This window comes from Platalea leucorodia (genome assembly GCF_965183815.1).
Source record: "Platalea leucorodia genome assembly, chromosome: 5".
NCBI classification, from domain to species: domain Eukaryota; kingdom Metazoa; phylum Chordata; class Aves; order Pelecaniformes; family Threskiornithidae; genus Platalea; species Platalea leucorodia.
In genome coordinates this window covers 89,378,819-89,397,981 of record NC_138827.1, presented here as the reverse complement: position 1 = coordinate 89,397,981, position 19,163 = coordinate 89,378,819, and the positions used below count along the sequence as shown (strand labels likewise).

The following is a 19,163-nucleotide window of genomic DNA, read 5'->3' as shown; positions in this document are numbered from 1 at the left end:
CACACACTTACGCCGATGCATTTGCACACTTCCAGTAAGACATTCCCTTGTGGTGGCGTTTTTCTGTACAGTCCACTTCCAGCAATGAACACAACTGAAAAATATTATAGTCCAAATGGGAATTCACATGACTGAGGCTCCATCCTGCACTGGCTTCTGGGAAGGATCCCCCACCCCTGTATTCAACAGAAATCCTCTGTCCTTGGGGCTTACAGGATTGCACTTTTAACAAAATAAACATACAGGACTCCTTTAATGCCTTCAGATGGAAGAAAATGCAACATCCTACAAGAGGCAGTGTGATCCCTAGGAAGTCACCGTCATCTTCTTGTGATCTGCTCTGGCACAACAGGCACCTCCACATCTGATTCATTCCGGGAATCACAGCTTTGAAAATTCCCTCCATCTATGATTTTTGTAGGCTAAACTTAAAATACAATCCACATTGAATTGCTTCACCTGATGTTGGAAATCAGCCCTGACTCATTGCAGCCGTGTGAGAATTAATCTAGATCCAACATGGGCTCTGTGTACTTGCATGTCACACACATTTCAGTGGAAACTGCCATGAAGGTCACTGCATCACACACTGGTGTTAACAGAAATTACCTCCATTTATGGCTTCCACAAAGGGATATACAATTTAAGATATTGTTTTCTCTTGGTTTTCTCCCTCAAAGCACAAAGAATATTGGACCAAGGCTTCAAAATCCTGTCAGAGATGGGGCTATCTGATTAGATATCATTTGTCCTGCTCTTTGAGAGCCTCTGAGCACATTGCAATTCCAAAGACGTTAGCAGGAAGAAGCACAATAAAAGCTGAGTGTGAAATCCATATAACAAACGAACCTCAACTTTTTAAACTAACCCAATTGTCTGGGTCAGTCCACAGCCAGTGAAGAAAAGCAGGCACCTCTGTCCTAGCACAGGAGGCCTGGGACACTGCAGGGAACTCACCATTTCTCTTTTCTGACTATGAAGACCCTTCGCACCCAGTTTTGACTTGCAGAACTGTCAGAGAGACCTCTGAAGTCAGTCTAGGTGAGTCACACTGAAAGACAGTTGTCCAAAGTCACCCAGAGTGGGTAGCTGCACTACCTAATTTTTAGCATCTCCATGTGGACCTGTTGGTGCCTCTAAAAGGTGATTCATTAGGTTTGCTGAAATATCTTCCGGCAATGCCATTGACTCCTTTGGGAACTGAGGTTCCTGCATTAGGTTTGGCATTTGGAATTAAATAGTATCAATCTTCCCCATCTTTCAGAAACTGAAGCAGTCCAGAAAATCTTGGTCTATAAGATTTCCATTCTGGCTCTAAATCTATCCTTGCTTTCCATCATCACAGGGAGAGGGGCCAGTCAGGGCTGAGAGGGTATTTTCTCCAGTTCTGCATGCTGCTCACATAGTCAAATATATCACTTCCAAGAGCATTTTAGCATGTTACAAAAGAACGCAGAGCTGCTTTGCCGGGCAGGCTGTGGAATCTGGCAGCAGGACACTAGCTAGAAACACATTTTGACTGATGCCCTCACCAAAACTGCAATATTTGCACGTCCATTTTCCCCTGGGCAATACTACTCTGCTAGAAACATTCATCACACAGTGGTGCACAGAGGAGCCTGTGCTGCCTTAAACTGATAGGAACAGGCCACAGGGGAAAAGAGAAGCTTCTCAGGCCCGTGACCATGCACTATTTTGAAAATAATTGCTGTAACGTTAGCTGTGGACTGATGACATTTCTCCAGTGTCCTAATTCTTCTGTCTGATGGAAGTTTGAGGGGAGAGAGCAACATTCACATTCTCTGGGGGACAAACTTTTCAAATCACAGATGCTGTGTGAAATCACGCAATTGCTTGGTCTCTCAATTAAGCTAACAAGCTGAATGAGAAGTCACCCCATGCTGTGTCAAAACCTCTCAAATGCAGCGTAATAAGGGGACTGCTCCCCTCAGCAGCTTGCAACTGTGAAACTAAAGCTAACGGAGTGTCCTCTGTATTGGCTACCAAGGAGTAACAGTAAGAATGTGGAAATTACTAAGTATTTTATAAGGGCTGAAGAAGAAATCTTGACGGGTACATTAATGGGGCTAAGATGCAAGATTTAAGAAGCAGGGTGATTGCGGCTGCCTCCTGACACTTGGACAATAAGGACTTTTTATTGCAACATAATAATAAGTTGTCACTGTAATTGTGGGAATTACTTCAGCCAAGCAAAGTGAGACAGCTCAGAAAAAAGTAACATCTCATTCAGCTCCTTCTGTAATTTCTGTGGCGCGCAGATTCTGAAGCAAAAGTCTGAGCCATTAAAGATGGCAAAGAGCTTGTGGAAAGGTTAGAAGTGGCGTGCTAAGCTTCTCTTCTATAAGCTGTGGAACTCTGAGGACTGCTCAGATTGCAGTTCAAAGGCCAAGCCTGCTCATAGGCAAAGCCACAAGCCATCAGGAGAATAATTCTGGTGCCTCTCTTTGCTTTATAGAGCAAGGCAATTGTGTTGTGAAACATCTACCAGACCACCCTCTCATCAGTATCATAATAAAGGATTGCAGTAAAACCATGGTCTGCCCACCACTAAGTGAACAAGTGATTTTTCTTGCTGTTCTGAACTGTAGAATTGTTGGATGACCCTGAACCCTTGACTGCCCCATCGCAGCATCCATCCAGAGCTAGTGAATTTGTGCATTTTCTCATCTGTCCATGGACTCAAAAATGGTAGCTGCTATTACAAGCATTATTGTTTCCACTCACCAAGTGCCAACACCATCAGTGCTGCTGGGACACCAAAAGCCAGTGCATAACAATCCTCTCCAAAACATTTCACATCCCCTGAAAAAGAAGTCAGAAATAAAAGCACCTCATTACATTCAGACTTATGTTACCGGGGCCTTTGATTTGCTTCCCCTAAATCAGTCACTTCCCCTGCCTTTAAATCTTCTTTGCTCATGCTTGACACTGTGAATTGAATCTCCTTGAAACAGTTGTCCTCCCTTGATGAAGACAATTTGGAAGCAGGGTTAGTGTCTGCCAGCAAAAGCAGCTGATAATGGGATATTGATGAGAATGGTAGAAGGGAGGAGGCAGACAAATAGGTAGAAAGAAGTAGTAGGAACTGTGAATGGGAAAAAACCTGCAACACTTAAAATAACCTGAAGCCATTCTGTATTTGCCTAAATCTAAATAACCAGTACTGTGTTTCCACATTATTTGTGCCAGCTGCATGAGTTATTGAGCTAAAAACCTGAATCTGATTTAATAGCAACCTACAGTGGACAAAGCGGAAGCCAATACCCCTGATATATAAGTGGGAGCACAGGATTAGTCTTAAAACTCCAGTTCCCTTTCTTGCTACCTTCCCAATCTCACTAGAGGCAGCCTGCTCCAAATGTCAGGTCTTGCAGTAACCCATCAGGAAGCCAGGTTTGTAACACCATGGCTTTGATCAATCTGAGCTATGGTTCACTGAAACCCTGCACCTCTTGGACCAGGTCACGCTCATACCGTGTGAATTTAGAAACCCAGCTGCAAACAGCAAGCCAGCAGTGGGGTCTGTGTTTGTATGCCAGTGGCCACAAATTACTGCATTCTTACATGGAGCAATAACAAAATGGCTAAAATAAGCCAACACAGTTAACAGGAAACCAACCCATGAAGCCTTCAGTTGTTCCTGTTTGTTGTCCCTGGGCAGTCATGGTCAGCTGCATAGCTGTGTGCATGCATAGCATTTATCTACTTATTTTCAGCAAATTAGCTGAAATCCAACAAAGCTGGCAGCGAGACCTTGTGGGCACACTGAACTTTTGACATGCAAAATGAATTGGACTTCTCCACCTAAAAGTATATATTCCACATTTCTGCCAAATGCCTATGAACTACATTTCTTGCTCTTCCAAGAAAATCTTTCACACTTAGTGAAAATTTTACTCTGTCCCCATCCTCTCCACCTCATTTCCATGTTACTAGTTTATTGCTAGGCTATATTGGCACAGCTTTTGATGTTCGAAGGGGACTGGATTTTTATCTGCCCACTGACTATATTGAGCAAAAGCCCCTTCCCAGCATAATGCTGTCCTGGGGACACCAGTGAGAGAAAGAGCACAAGATACAGCCTTTGTCTTTGCCTGTATGCATGCTGTAAATATGAGACAAGCACAATTGCCCACAGCCTTGTGAAATGAACGACCTGTTAAAATAACCACTCTGAACAAAGAAAGCTTCCTGGAGGCCACAGGATGGAATGAAAAAAAATTGCTACTTAACGTGAAGGCTACCTTGTCCTTGTCCCTATCGCCATCGCCTATGGCCTGCTGCTCTGCCTCTGTGTCTGTATTTAGAGTGTGCCAATCCCCTTGGCTTCTAGGCGCTGCAATACAATGAAGTAAGTGCAGCAAGACTCTGGGACTAAAAGGGGTTGTGCAAGCTGGCTAGAATATAAAGTAGGTCTTAAATGGGGCACAGGCCTGTGCTTTGTCTTCAAGGCTAGTTGCTCAGGGCTGCAATCTTGCAAGCAGACCCACACAGATATGCCTGGGTGCCAGGACAGAGCCTTCCAGAAGTCAGCAGCTCCCTGTGGAAGGGAGAAGGTAGGACTTCAAAAGCAGCCCTGCTAAGTTTTTCAGCCCTGACACCTGCACAGAACAGCAGAGATCAGTTCCCATCCACAGGTTACCTGCAGGCAAGATGAGGGAATAATCCTTCACTGGCAATGAGGAGGATTAGATGACCATATAGGCCCTTCCACCTTTCATATTTTAATTCTACAGTTCAGGCTGGCTTTGAAATACAACCAGGAATACAGTTTCTGTGACTTATCTGCTATACTATAAATCTGTTATGCTGCTACGGCAGCATTAACAAGGCATAAATGCAATACACTGGCCACTCCACAGATAATATAATTTCTGCCATTCAGTTGTCATAAGAGCCTAACTATGCACAGCTGAGTATTCAGGGGGCAGCTAATTTATTATCTTATTCTAAATCAACACTGACCTCTTAATATAGGAGTTACAAACGTGGAGATCAAACTTCCAGCATTAATGGATAAATAGAAGATGGAAAAAAACTTGCTTCTCTCCGCAGTCTAAAACAAGAGAAGACAATATCAATGTCACAGCTAACGCAGAGCATTGGGCTTGCAAATTGAACACTATCAATTCTCTTGTTAGGAAGGCTGGGTAAATATTGACACGCAGTGCATAAAATGTTAAGCAAACAAGCTTGCGTTCAGGTTATGGTAAATGCTCACACAAATCAGCTCACTTTACTTGAGAAGCGCTTTGGGGCTTTTTGGCATTTCAGAGGAAAAGCCACTGCTTCAAGAGTGTTGTGAGATTGGAAGGAGGGGAGAGCATTTACTTATTCAGAACAAGTAGCATGATTCAGATCCTCTGTCACCTAATTCAATCCAATTTGGCACGGTTTGACAATCTCATAATTTCTTCCCATGTCTGAGCTCTTTTTTTATTTTTTCACTCCTCTCCTGTGTAGAAATAGAAAAAGAAACCTGTGTATTTTGAGGAGCTGGTAACGTCAGCAGAGATGAGAGAGCGCCAGCAAATGAGAGGTATCCATCAGACAGGAGATTACCAAGCTGAGGCCAGTCAACCTCAAACTAATAGGGTAAATTAAATCTACGGGAGCAAATTCAAGAGCCTGATGGAGGGAAGAACTCTAAGAGAAAGAGTTCAGAATTTAACTGATGTTGTAACATATTATAGTTCATACAGTCAAAGGATTCCTGTTGTTGTTCTTCCTGCATAATTCATAATTTGGAAGGAATCAAGAACTTGATGCACAGTTTGGTCCTTTTTGCGGGAGTAACGTGTGAAGGCATTCAACCGAGAGCAGTCTGTCCTTGCTTGTAGGGGAGATACACATGCACAGTCACACGCCCATACACAGTGCTAAACCTCCTCCATGTGCCCGGGTGGGCCAGCAGAGTGGAGAAAGAAGAGCAGGCTGCCTGACCTACCCCATGCTTACCTGTATCACCAGCTATGGGACACTTGAGTTGGTGAAACCAGCACTTAAGGACAGCCCAAGCCTAGGCAGCCAATATACTCCCTATGTATTTAGGCTCTGCTCCCAGCTGTCACCATGTCCTGTAAAGGTAGTGGGCAAATTGCTTGGGACATGGCTTGGTGCCTGGCAGAGAGCTCCTTAGGGCACCTTGAGCCACATCTCTATGACCTGAGCATCATTTGAATGCGAAGCTTTAACTTAGCTGAGTGTGAGGAAGCTCCTCAGGGGCCTGGTTCTGCCCCTTCTCCTTCTAATATGTCCTACTTCCTTCTGCTCCCTGAGACAGCAATATTCACAAGGCTAGAAAACAGGAGAAAATGTGAAGAATTGCAGGCAGCTAAAAGAGGACAACTCCTAAGGAATGAAGCCTGGGATCCAAAAATGTAACAAAACTTCCTGTAACTGATGGTGCAGCCAACACGAAATATGGCTACTTCATATGGCAAGAAGCCTCTTATCACAGGGGATTACTGCAGGGAAGGTGAGCAGGCGGGAGGGCATGGGAGGGCTTTTCTTTATGTCCCCTTGTGAAGTGGGTACTGGGAAGGTGAGGGCGAGAGCCCCATCGCCTCCCACTGCCACCCACCAAGGAGTCTGGGGGTCCCTTCCCTTGGATTAAGGGCTTTTTGCCTTGCCCCAGCACAGTTATGAAGACCCTATCAACTTGAACTTTTGGCTCTTCCACAACTTTATTTCCTAGCGTGTCCCAGGCAATCTAACCCATACATTAATTGTAAATTATTTATCCTGGATTAAAGGATTCATAAGCCTTATAATAATCATCTCTATGGCATGTTCCCATAGCAAACAGCACTGGGTCTTACCATCTCTTAAACTCCATTTCTGTCCTTACCAGTGTTTTTGATTACCAGGAACTTCCTACTGCTAAGCTAGTAAAAGTATATTTTCTTCTTCATTCTACCTTTGTGACTAGTTATTTGTCATCATAAGGATATCTAGAGACATGAGCGGCCTCAGTGATCTCTCCCGCTCCCAGAGCAGCCCTGCCGTGGCTTGGCATGGATGGTGCAGTAGAGTCCTCACAGTCCTGCCCTCATCTAATGCCATATCTCATGCCAATGCGTACAGAATTTGGGGCGTCTTATTTCACACATTTTCAGATTTCAGTCATGGAAAAGAAATGGTCAGACAAAAGCAGAAGTGAGTACAAAAATAATGACCCAGCAGCTTGCAAATTACACTGATTGGAAAAAAGAATTTACTCCCTATTTTCTTAATCTTTGGAGCAGACGTACATTAACAACATGATTTGGATTAGCTAATTTGAGAAAAGGTACCATACACAATAATTCTGATCTCCTTGGCAACCAGAAAATAAAGAAACAAAGAGAAAGCTATTTAGTACCTTAAAGACCATATCACACTGTTTGAAAGCAGCTTTGGTCCTTAATTAATATGCACAGCAGCCTTTGCATTCATATAACATATCATAAATATTATTTTGTTCAGGCATTTTTAGCTTGGACTCCTAATCCCATAGACAAAGATACCTGGAAATCTCCTGCAGGCAAGTCTGCTTTCCCTATCTGACCTCCTGATGAATCAGTCTGTTTGTCTGTAGCAGTACTGTTCTCAAAGTGATAGATCCGAGACCATTACACTCAAAGTTCTTAAAAGAAAATCAGACCAATGGTGTGCCTTTACCTCTATGTAAATTTGTCTCTATGTGGGAATAGCAATGGCAATTTATTTATTCATTTTATATACAGAACTACCACATCCCTAGTTTCCAGATGGAACAACTACGATTGTGCATTTAAGGGCTCAGCTGAAGTTTATTGGTGTCCTGAAAACTAAGGGAGAATCAAATGCTTCACTTCATTAGGAATTTTCAAAACTTATTTCATTCGACCTGGAGCAGAAGACGAAAAATGTAAGTCCTCTCAAACACCACTCCAGAGGGTAGAAATATTCTGGTTGGCCCCAAACCTTTCATTCCTTACAAAATCAAAACTTTTCATTCCAATTTTGAAGACTTAAATTTCCTACCACATAGCATAAAATGTTTTTTTTTTTTTTTCTTCTGAAAGGCCAAGTCATTTCAAAATGGTAAAATACAAAACTTTCTATTCTGAAAAGAATGAATAGAGCAGAACGCATTGTCCTTATCAGAAGGCTTTTTACAGTTTTCTTTCTCTAAATTAGTTTTTCTTGAAGGCAACACACAGGTGAATGTTTGAGCTTTACTATTTGATAAATTTGTTGGAGAGGTGTAGTCTGAATGCTGGAGAATGGCTACAGGCCCACACAACCACAGGCAATTCAGGTTTTTCTCTGTAACCCAGTTGTGCTTGTAAGTTTGGGATCATAATATGTATGTGCCTGACTGGAGTGCTGAGATTCATTAGCTGAAGTCTATAGAACACTCTGAAGATAAGTGGTACATATTATCATACTGTAATTAGGTAGTAATTGAAAGATGCTGGATAAACATTATTAATCATTAATATTCATAGAAGTAGCACTTCTGAAAACACTGCTGTAACACCTGTTAGAATCCTTTTGGGACAAATATTGGCGCTGCAAGCTGGGATGCCCACACACTAGCATGCACACAGCATATTCCCAGAGCGCGTGCGCTGTACTGCCAGCCTGCTTTTGGTCAGAGTTGTGCCAGCTGGGGAGGCTGGTGACCACCAGGTGATTGCTGCTCCCTCTTCTGCAGCATTCTCTAAAGCACCAGGTCCAACCGACAGCCCAGGATGCACGTGCCTGCAGAAGGATCTGCTTTGAACAAGTGACCATGAAACAACATGTGTTGTGTTATTCCTTAGTAACCATAAGCTTCATCACTTCAGCATCACACATTTCATGTGCAGAAAGCACAAGTCTTCCCATATACATTCTGGTCTATATTATTTATTCATTTAATGCTGCGTGCTGGGGCATTGCAAAAGACAAACAACAAACTACCCTACGGGGCTCCCATCCCTTGTCCAAGGCCAAGGGGCCATCCCTTGTCCAGCTCTACCAGTGCCTTTCCTGACAGGCCATTAGTCTGATGTCCTTCAATGCCTCCATTGATGGGAATTTCCATCTCCCAAAGGGCCAAATCTTTTCCAGTACTTCTCTGTATCTATTCCTCGAAATTTTTTCCTACTGCAAGTCCTAAATAATCCTCCTTGAATTTAAGCCTACTCATCACAGACCCCAACACTTATTTCCTTTCTTGTAGCAGCGGCCTTCTACATATTTGAGGATTTATGCTGTGCACAAAAGTTGCTGATTTGAATACTGTCATTGAGAAAACTGAAATTTTTATTTGTGTGTTAAGTCAACATAAATCTAAGTGTTTAATTTCAGGTCAGTTTGAAAATTTAGCATTTTGCCTAAGGGTTAGTACTTCCTGACCTGCTTTGCTTCTTTAAGCACTACCTTATCCCTGGTTGAGCCACTGTGCTGCACAATGGAAGTTTGAGATCAGCGCAGGTGAGGGGCTAAGCACTCATGATAGAGAATGAGGACACGAAGCAACTGGACTACATTTCACAGGATGCAGAGCACAAACAGAGCTAAAAAGAAACACTTTCCCAACTCTTCAGATCTTTCCATTCTGGAATATCTAGAAAACATTCTGGATAGATTTGGTACCATCACTACTTTCAAAAGACTGGAATTTCCTACAGTTCTTTCTGAACAACATCTAAGACACAGACTATGACTGATTTGAGGGAAAATTCCCAAGGAAGCATAGGCTGGTGATACAATTTTCTCTTTCATTTGCTGTATTCCATTGCAGTGCATTATAATCACCCCTGTTAAGCTGGTTCAGAAATGGCTACAGTTCCATGATACATGATACAGGATTTTCCAACTATGCTGACGTCCAATTAACATTTAGATGATTTGATGCAATTACGACCTAATATCAGTCCTGTTCTGTTGTCATTTTCCTTTCCTGAAGCATCCAGATTCTTTCAAGTCTTATGCAAACCACCCTACCTCACATCTTACTACATCTTTTCCTAGCAAACTGGCCCTTATTCTAGTACAACAGGATTTAATCACATAAACATGCTCAAAAAGTAAGCAGACACTGCAGATTTTAGGAAAGAAAAGAAATCTTACATGTTCCTCTTCAAACTGGTCCCCACCAAATGCAGAGACACAGGGCTTGATACCTCCTGTTCCAAGGGCGATCAAAAACAGACCAACCATAGACAGGATCCTTCATGCAAGAACAAAAATATGACCATTGCAGAACCTTTCCAGTGCTTATGAGAGCATTTTAGTGTCACCCAACCATGATTCCTCTGGTATCATTGTCTTTTGCACATGGGTAGTGATGATGAGCCAGCTAAGTGCGAAAAACAAATTAATTATCCTCATTTCTACATTCAGTACCAGTCAATTAACCGAACTGGTTTTGTCAGTTTCTTGCTGTTCTGAGGCCCAATGGACATACTAGAGATCAAAGATCCGTGGGATTATTTTTCACTCATATGAGAACAAAAGATTGCAGAGACCAACTCGGGGAGGGGGGCAGGAAAAAAAGGGGGGGGGGAAAGCCTTTTCCTGTAGCCTTCCAGCCTGGGTAAGCGCAGACAAACTGTTTGGATTAGGCTCATTCTTGGGTGCTTTCTACCCTCCTCAAAATACCATTGCAGGCCCAACAGATTACATTTGTAGAGAACAGGAGTGTCAGGACTGGCCAGGTCTGGGACAAAAGGAAAGTGTTCTGTAAATGAGATGTGCTCCTGCCTGCACGTGTATGTTTTTAGAGCTGTGACCACCTAGGCAAAAACAGCTTGGTGGTTTCAGGGACGCCAGCTGGGGAACTACTCTGACAAACCTATCAGTTCAGAATCTAGAGGGCAAGAAGGATTGTACCCTATGGAAGACACAGACCCTTCCTCTGTCACATCAGAAAATATATCTTTGGTTTTGTGTTCCCATGCACACAGGGGAACCCTGCTGAGCTGGGCAGCTAGGCTGATGAGGAAATGGGGGAGGAGACCAAACTCCAGTAGCATGGTATAGCAGAGAGAGGTGATCAGAGGTCCCTATCTCAAAGGGCTTAGAGTATCTGTGGTGGTTTCCAGCTCCTTCTGGTGCATTCACACTTTAGATCCGACCTTCTGTTCCTACTCAGATATCCCAAACACTTCCCTGATAAAACCAACCCATGCACAGCCCCCAAACTGCTGGCCTGAAGGAGGTGAAATAAATGACAGTCCTGGGTAAACCAACTACCATCGCAACCTACTACAGCACTGCGGCTTCAACAGCTACTTACACATGAACTGCTTGGTTGCCTAGGGATGGAATTGCACCGACTGACTTTACCAGATGGCCAACCACATACACAATGGAGAGGTAGATGATCGTCCTGTGAGGAAAGAAAACTGCAGTGACTGAAGGTGCTGGGTGATGTATGATCCGAAAACAGAGTGTGCCTGTGCTTCCTGATATGGCAAGTCTACTTGTCAGATGCAAAAGGAACTGGTTTGTTCATACCACTGGTGCAGCAGACAGCTACAACTCTTTTGTGTCAACACTGAGGGCACTGGAAGAAAGAGATAGGCAAATGGCTTCAGATTAAGGAGAAAGAGCCCCTGCTTGCTTTGCAGAGGTTGCTGAGCAGAACAAACTAAAAATGTTCCAGTCTTGTCATGCATGGAAGGCTGCAAAGAGAAGAGTACTACTGTTCAGATCCAACGCAGTTTCCAGATTACTAATAACTGGCATTTTGTATTATGCACCTAGGTGAATCCCTTGACTGGAAGGCACCTATAGGGACTGTTGCCCACATTCAACCCACCCAAGACATCCAAATCAGGAGTGTGGTTTCCCCATTACAAGTCTGTTTTAGATCCCACGTACCTCTGACAGACTGAGCTTGTCTATCTGCCTCCCGTGTCTTGGTGAGGGAGAAGAAGATATCTGACTAGGAGGATCAGGCTCTTGAGTGTATTCTATTCCTTCATCACCTTCAGGATTAAGAAATGTCTATGTATTTATATGCAGATGACACACACAGAGGGAATGGAAGGTCTTGTTAGGACAGAGGCACTAGAAGAAGCCCTATGAGCTTTAAGCACAGGAGCGGTCCTCAACGCATCCAAACCCTGGTTGCAACAGTGAATTTAGAGCCACATTAAATCATTCCTAAAAGCCCTTCTAATCTGTTATTCTGTCCTCGGTATTGGCCAAGGTCCAGCTACTACAGCAAAAGCCACCTCCCCTTAAGTCATAGGGATTACTCCCGAGAAAGTCTCCTGCCCAATGTACAGAAGTCTGCATAAGGATTTACCTTCTCACAACATCATGCTGCAAGATAGATATCCTCAAATACCAATGAACATTGCTAGGTGACCTTAAATAATGAAGTTAATAAACCCCCACTGTTATTTTTTTCATTCAAAGGAGCAAGAGAATGACTAAAATCGAGCACAAAGAAAAAAAAAAATTGATATTTCCTTAAGAACTTTCTGCTGGAAAGGCATATGGCAGCTGTTCTTTTCCTGTTAAGATTCTTCTGCCAGATGTGCTTAGTCCTAGAGAGAAGGGTTTGGCTGCACTTCATCACTCTGACAGCAATGACTCCTCAGACAATGAACAAACAGTGTGAAGCAAAGAAAGTCCTATATCCAGCTGCTCACCACCACTCTGGGGCAGATGATGGCCCCACAACTTATCAGTGTAAGGGAAGATTGCCTGACTTACTGAGGGAGTGTTTATCTGGTTATGTGCTGAGGGAGATGATTTGAGTGAACCCAGGTTTCTCTGGCATAAAAATGGGTGTGCTCACACATTCCCTACACTGCGAAAGCATAAGTATAGTATAGTTGGTGACATTCCATCTGAAACTGAGAGATCTAGAGGGTGACACTGCTTCCTCACCATCTTTGATTCCTTCTCAGAAGCAGATCTTGGAAAGCTGAAGGTTAATCACCCTACACCTCAGCTTCCTCAAGGTGGGTGGGGAAGGACAGTGGAGGAAAGTGTTCTCGTAACATTTAATTTGTTCCAACTTTGTTGCCTATTGGCCCTTGGGTGAAAGAGGAGCACAGAACAGCATGAGCAAACAGATCAGCTCTTCATCTGTTAACAGAGGGGAGCTGACCTTCGCAAGTGTGTCTTTGCTGCACTGAGCTAGCTCCAAACTGGGAGCACACACAGCACTGCCCTTACACAGGCTGCATGGTGTAGATGTGTGCTGTCTTAGAGAGATGTCTTCACTTACTTGTATTTCCCCAGCCATGAGTCTGCCATGATGGCTCCAATGACAGGTGTGAAATAACAGAGCGCAGAAAAGGCATGATACACAGCAGTAGAGAGATTCTCATCCCAGTGGAAGAAGCTTAAGAAATATAGTGTCAGGACAGCTATAACGAAACAAGAAAATCACATCAGATAATTAATGTGTATCTCTGCAGGTAAGAAGGAAACTACATCACGGTAGCAAGAAAACCACTGATTTGTCTAGCAGCTATGAGCACTGTTGTGGAAAGATCTGTGCTTTCAGACCTGTTCCTCATAATCCCTGACACAGGAAAAGCTAAAATGAGATATATGAGTATCAGGCGTTCTTTGCTCATAAACATTTATGTTTAGCTGGAAAATATATTTTCTAGCTTATCTTACCGTAACCTGTAGTTCTGTTTATGCACATTTTCTATTTGCAAATTAGGTGCCTGTATGATTCAATTCCCAAATACGTTGATTGCACACAACTATGAAAGACATCACACACTGAGAAGCCAGGTTTGAGACAGAGAATCGTATAAAAATTTAGACTGGAAGGTACATTTGGATCTCTCTAGTCCCAACTTCTGCTCAGAGCAGGTGTAGCATCAAAGTTAGAGTACACTGCTTATACCTGCATCCCAAAATACTAATTTACTTTGAAAGACAGCTGAAACCACATACAGCACAGCCCTGGAACACCAGACCAGTGTGTATTGAAACCCAAGAATGGGAAAGTCGCTTCCCAGACAGGCCACATACCTTTCATGCCATAGTAGGAGAAGCGTTCGCAGAACTCGTTCACCACGATGAAGGCAATGCTGAGGGGGTAGTTGGAGCCACAGAGTTTCTGCAGGAGACAAATGAGAACATATCAGCTCTGTGAAAGCCTTCACCCCAGCAACGTATCCCCACAGTGCCTGGGCAGTGGAGAGGGGTCCAGTCCAAAAACCAGGTGGCCGCTGCTGCTTGACTGGCCTGTGGGTTGGACTCAAAGGAGGGAGTGGACCCCACACGTATCTTGCTTTGGTGAAGGCTCGCCAGTGAATCAGCCTGGCTGGCACAGGCCCAGTAAAGACTGCCATGGGGATTCGTGAGCTGTCAGCAGCCCACCATGCTCATAGCTCCAGTGGAAGGGTCCTACCGCCTCTCCGCTGCAATGCAAAAACCCACTGAGATGCAAAAAACACCTTCGGATGCTTTTTCTCCTACATTTCACATAAAGCTACTACCCTACCCCAAAACTGCTCCCTCTCCTAGTACCAGACCTTGCCTCAGCAGTTGATAGACCCCAGGGAGCTGCTGTCTGCTGCTGTGTGAAGCTGCTCCCTCCCAGGCGACAACTGCCCTCAATCTCTGCACCTCTCTTGCACCGAACTGTGCCACTGTGTTCACTGAAGCAGAGCATCAGCCCCGTGTCCAGCACTCCCTCAGGCATGGCATCCATTTCGTATTCCAAGAACGCTGGCATAGCTATAGATAATTCAATTTATTAATCAAAACTAAACAAAACAGTGGTTGGACTGTCAAACCCATCTGAGCGTGGCCACTCTTTCACTGAATCTGACTTTACTCCAGCTAAAATCAGCAGTTTCCAAGTGAAATACAAGGCATTTAAACAGATGAGTATTGGCACGACCTTGTATGGGCCTCCATCCCTCTTGCTACCCCACTGCGGTCGGAGCTAAGCAGCTTCCAGCAGCTTCCAGCTGCTTAGCTCTGCTGCCTCGCAACAGGGAAAGCAGGTTTTCACAGCACTGCCCAGTTTCTGCCAATTAGTGGGAGAAAGGGGCTGGCCATGCACTTGGTGAGCAAAGGGGGATAGCGTGATATTAACAGCTGCATTTATATTTATGGTTCTAAACAGCCATGGTACGGGCCAGTGAAGTGAGATGAACTCTTCACATGCATTTCTGTGCCTCGTGTCGGAAATAATGAATTCCTGTGTTTCTTCCCAGAGTCCCAAATGCAAATACAGATACTAAAATAGATGTGTTTATTCAGGTTTATTTCACCACCAAGAGACCTGAGTTTATTTGGATTCCCAAAGCAATGGCATCAAGTTTAGAAGAGTCTAGCTTAATGATGCTGTCTTGCTTAACATTACACAAAAGCAACAAAAGAGGAGACTGGCTGTCTGAAAACAAACAAACAAACAAAAACAACAACAAAAAAATGCTTTCTATGATTTAACCCAGCATCTCTAAAGACAAATATTTTTGTCCTTTTTTGTATATATTTTTCTCTCGCAGCTTATGGGCTGCCTTTTTATTAAAAAACCCTTGGCCTCTTTGCTTTACTAGATTAAATATGTAATTATCCATTTCATTTATTATTTACTCTGAAACCTTCATGCTCAGCATATAGCTTGTAAGACAGAGTGGGCTCCTTTGGAAACCGCACTGGGGCCTCCTGCTTTTAGACTAGCCTAAAAATGGTGGCATATATAAGCTGTGAATGCACAAACACACAGACATATGCACACACAAAATACCTTTCTCCAACAAGTTTTTCATAATAAAGAAGAAAAGCCGTAAGAGGCAAATTATGTTTCCTGTGTGTGCTTGGAGGCATTTTCTGAACTTGGAAGTAAAATTGTATAACAGGGATATTTTTCTTCCTCTCTTTCACAGACTTTGCTCTCAGTACTCATGAGATTTAATAACATTTGATGGAGATGCAGAGCGTGACTGTTCAAATCCAGATGGCCAGCTGTCGAGAACCCTGCTGCCTGAACTCACCCCTCCACACTCCATGCACAAGCCCTGCTGGATGTAGCTGCAGTGGTTTAAGGTATCACAAGCCACACTGCCACCTGCAGTGACAGAAAACCTGGCAGTGACTCATTTCAGGCACTCCTGCTCTGGGATTGGCACCTCCTACAGATAAGCAGGAGCAAGCAGGGAAAGGAGAGCAGGAGGCGCTGACTTCCCAGCTAAACCTCCCCAAGCACCTGAGCCAGGACCCTGAGTAAGTGCTTATAAACATGGAGCAACAACTTACAAGCAGACGTACTTCCATCTGGCTTGTATGTCATGAGATGGCATTGGCACACGCAGAAACCCTCATGTATTCTCTCCGCTGTATCACTGACCTGCCTGTGGCCTGCCTGGACATCCAAAAGTGGGCAGCTTTCATCCATGCGGAGAGCCAGATGCCGTTTGCTTGCTTTCGCGAAGGAGGACCTTGCTCAGCAGAGAGCCCCAGCAAAAGCAAAGAGGCTAAGCCTGGATTCATGAGTGCACAGATAGTCCGCTGCGCTTAGCTACCACTGTAAGCCTGGGATCTGCAGGATTATGGAGCTCTTAAAGATGCTGTGGAAGCTGATAGTCTGTGTCTTTGGAAAAAAGAAAGGTCATTTAAAATGCCAGCTACAGGAGACATTTGTTTTCACCTCTCCTTCTTGCTGACTAGCTGCAAAATGGGACTAAGATTAATATTTCACAGGAGCTCTGGATATCCAATAGTTAATGTCTGCACAGTACTTAAAATTGTGAGTTAAATAGTTGGCTTGCTAATGACATGACTGTGAGCTTTAAGAGCAAGTCTTACCATACTGTCCTGCAAGCCAAAGCAGGTGCAATACAAGCCCTGTTCTCCCTGAAGTGGGTACAGTGTACAGTTTTTAGGGGTCAAGCACTCAACCAGAATTACCCTAAAAACCTGCACAAACAGCAAAGCTGCAAGGCAACAAAATATTCACCTGAATTTGGCTTTAAACCAGAGCCAAAGATGTAAACCTGAGGCTTTACCGTAACACACATCAGCGGCCTGTGCTCAATCCCTGTCCTTCCTTCTGCTTTGCAGCATCTGGGGACCCTTCCCTGGTGGGTTTCATCAAATGAAGCAAATGCACAGGTCAGCTCCCTCCCTCCCATGCATGACACCCCCCTCCACTTCAGAGAAGTAAGTCCTTTCCCACAAGGAAAGTAATGTTCAGGAAAAAGGCAGCAATCAAAACACTTACCCTTTTTCCCAAGCATTCAGACAGTTCATTTTTTCCCTTTAAGCTGCCTTTTCTTAACTTAATCAGGTTAGTGGAGGGATTTTTGCCTTGAGTTGTTAATGCTTATTTCAACCCTCTGCAAGAAAGGGTGTTTGTCTCTAGCCAGAGCACAACAGAGGAAAGAACAGAGAGATCTTGCAATGTTTAGAGCAAGCTGAGCAGAAAGCAAAGAAAAGGAAACCAGCTGTAACACTCACCGGGGATTTTTTCTGAACAGGGAAATCTCCTTTGGGGGGATCATCTCCTGCAGAAATAAAAGCGAACAAAGTTTCCTTGGATCCGTTTCTCTGAAAAGCGTTCATCTCCCCTCTCGCCTTGTCTCCCACCATGCTATGTGGCTGTGGTGAGTTGACTGGGAAGATTTCCAACCTCAGGCATGAAGTTTGATTCAGTTTGAGTTAACCCTAATTGAGCACATTGGTGCAGCCAGGGCAGAAAGGGGAGGGAAAAGCTACCAGGAAAGACAACTCTAGAGTTCAAGAAGAGTCAGGGAACGCAGCCTAAATCATTCACAGGTTGGGGCTGTCAGCTCGCCGTGGCATGCTGTTTGGCATGCCCCCAGCTATCGCACATGCACCAGCCCAGCACAGCACTGTATGCTGAACAGATGTGAGCTGAATAAAAATCCCAGGTCCCAGATACCCCTACAGCCTGTGGATTTAGGAGCAGAGTGTGCATCTCCCTCCCGATGCGGTAATCACAGCTTTATTCTGCAGGGATCTCATTCCACTGAAAAGCCAAACATCCATCCCGAGCCATAACTACTAAAACGCTCATCACGCCAAACCCTCGGACACGGGATGTCACGGACACCTGCACTGTGTTAAATCATTTCTTTGCTATCCCAGGAGTGAAGTGACCCAGGGTTCATTCCCGCACCAATTTCCTGGAATGACTTTGCCTTTTCCTATGGGACAGTTTAATCTGGAAGGCACAGCCAGCACCCAGGAGCAGCCCCAAACCCCGTCTCTACTTCCTATTATCCACCTCGGGGCTCCCTATGTGGCAAACGCATCCCATGGTGTGCTGGGAGCTCCTGGATTCCCCCTGCAGCCACGCGGACTCAGGTCCCTGCAGGTATCCTGTTGTCCCTCCTTCCAAGCCCTTCCCACAGGAACAGAGGAGCTCTTCATCACTATTCTTCCAGGGCCAGTTTCAATTACAGAGCAAAATTCTCAACCTTCCCATAAACCATCCTCAGTGGCTGCGGCTCTGCAGTATTCTCAGTGCAGTGCAGGCATTTTTTTCCTTCCCCTTACATTTGGCTTCTTTAAAAAGCAAGTGTTCAAAAAAAAACAGTTCTCCCTTCTCTTACCAGCAAAAGTACAGACCACACCCAGACTCTGCAATTGGTACAAGGAGGCTCCATGAACTCATCCCTAGCTCCAGTACCGAGTTGGTGCAAGTGCTTGGGTACCCAGGGAACCAAGTTTGCAGTTGACAAACCAGGAAAGAGACCTTTGCTTACACCACAGATCCTTAATTTGGCTTCAGTTATCGCTCACAAGACATGGAGAACACTTAGATAAGGGACTCTCATGAGACAGAGTGCACAGAGGAAGCATCACTCCCCATATTCCCCCATGTGCACTGGCTTTGCTTCTGCTGAAGACCCCCAGGGATCCCATTTCACTCCTGCTAACTGAGCAGCTAAACATGGGGCCAACAGCCCAAATTTCAGATGAGGCCAGGAAGGTCTACCCTTTTCTTATTCCCTTTTTCTTCTACAGCAGCAGCAAAGCAACAGTTTGGTACCTCCTCTGTACTGCCACAGACCAGCTTCTCATCTTCAGCCCTCCCAGTGATCTGCACACCTGTGCAACCTTGCTTTTCACCTGGGTCACACTTCTCGGGTGCCACGAAGAGCCTCCAGGGAGCTCAGATTTGTTAAGCCCATTTCATGGGCAAGAGTGACTCAAAAGCATACCCA

General features: G+C 44.4%; 1 protein-coding gene across 1 annotated transcript in view; it reads right to left on the bottom strand.

Annotated features, from left to right (window-relative positions):
- Positions 1-17,562, bottom strand: part of SLC15A2 (solute carrier family 15 member 2) — a gene marked incomplete at its 5' end in the record, with an annotated part of 38,280 nt that extends 20,718 nt beyond the window's left edge. Inside the window, 8 exons of the mRNA XM_082311770.1 lie at positions 12-94; positions 2,746-2,823; positions 4,987-5,077; positions 10,108-10,207; positions 11,276-11,368; positions 13,226-13,367; positions 13,990-14,077; positions 17,431-17,562. Of these exons, the coding sequence (XP_082167896.1) occupies positions 12-94; positions 2,746-2,823; positions 4,987-5,077; positions 10,108-10,207; positions 11,276-11,368; positions 13,226-13,367; positions 13,990-14,077; positions 17,431-17,562 (807 nt within the window). The remainder of the gene's footprint in view (positions 1-11; positions 95-2,745; positions 2,824-4,986; positions 5,078-10,107; positions 10,208-11,275; positions 11,369-13,225; positions 13,368-13,989; positions 14,078-17,430) is intronic.
- Positions 17,563-19,163: the final 1,601 nt, after the last annotated feature.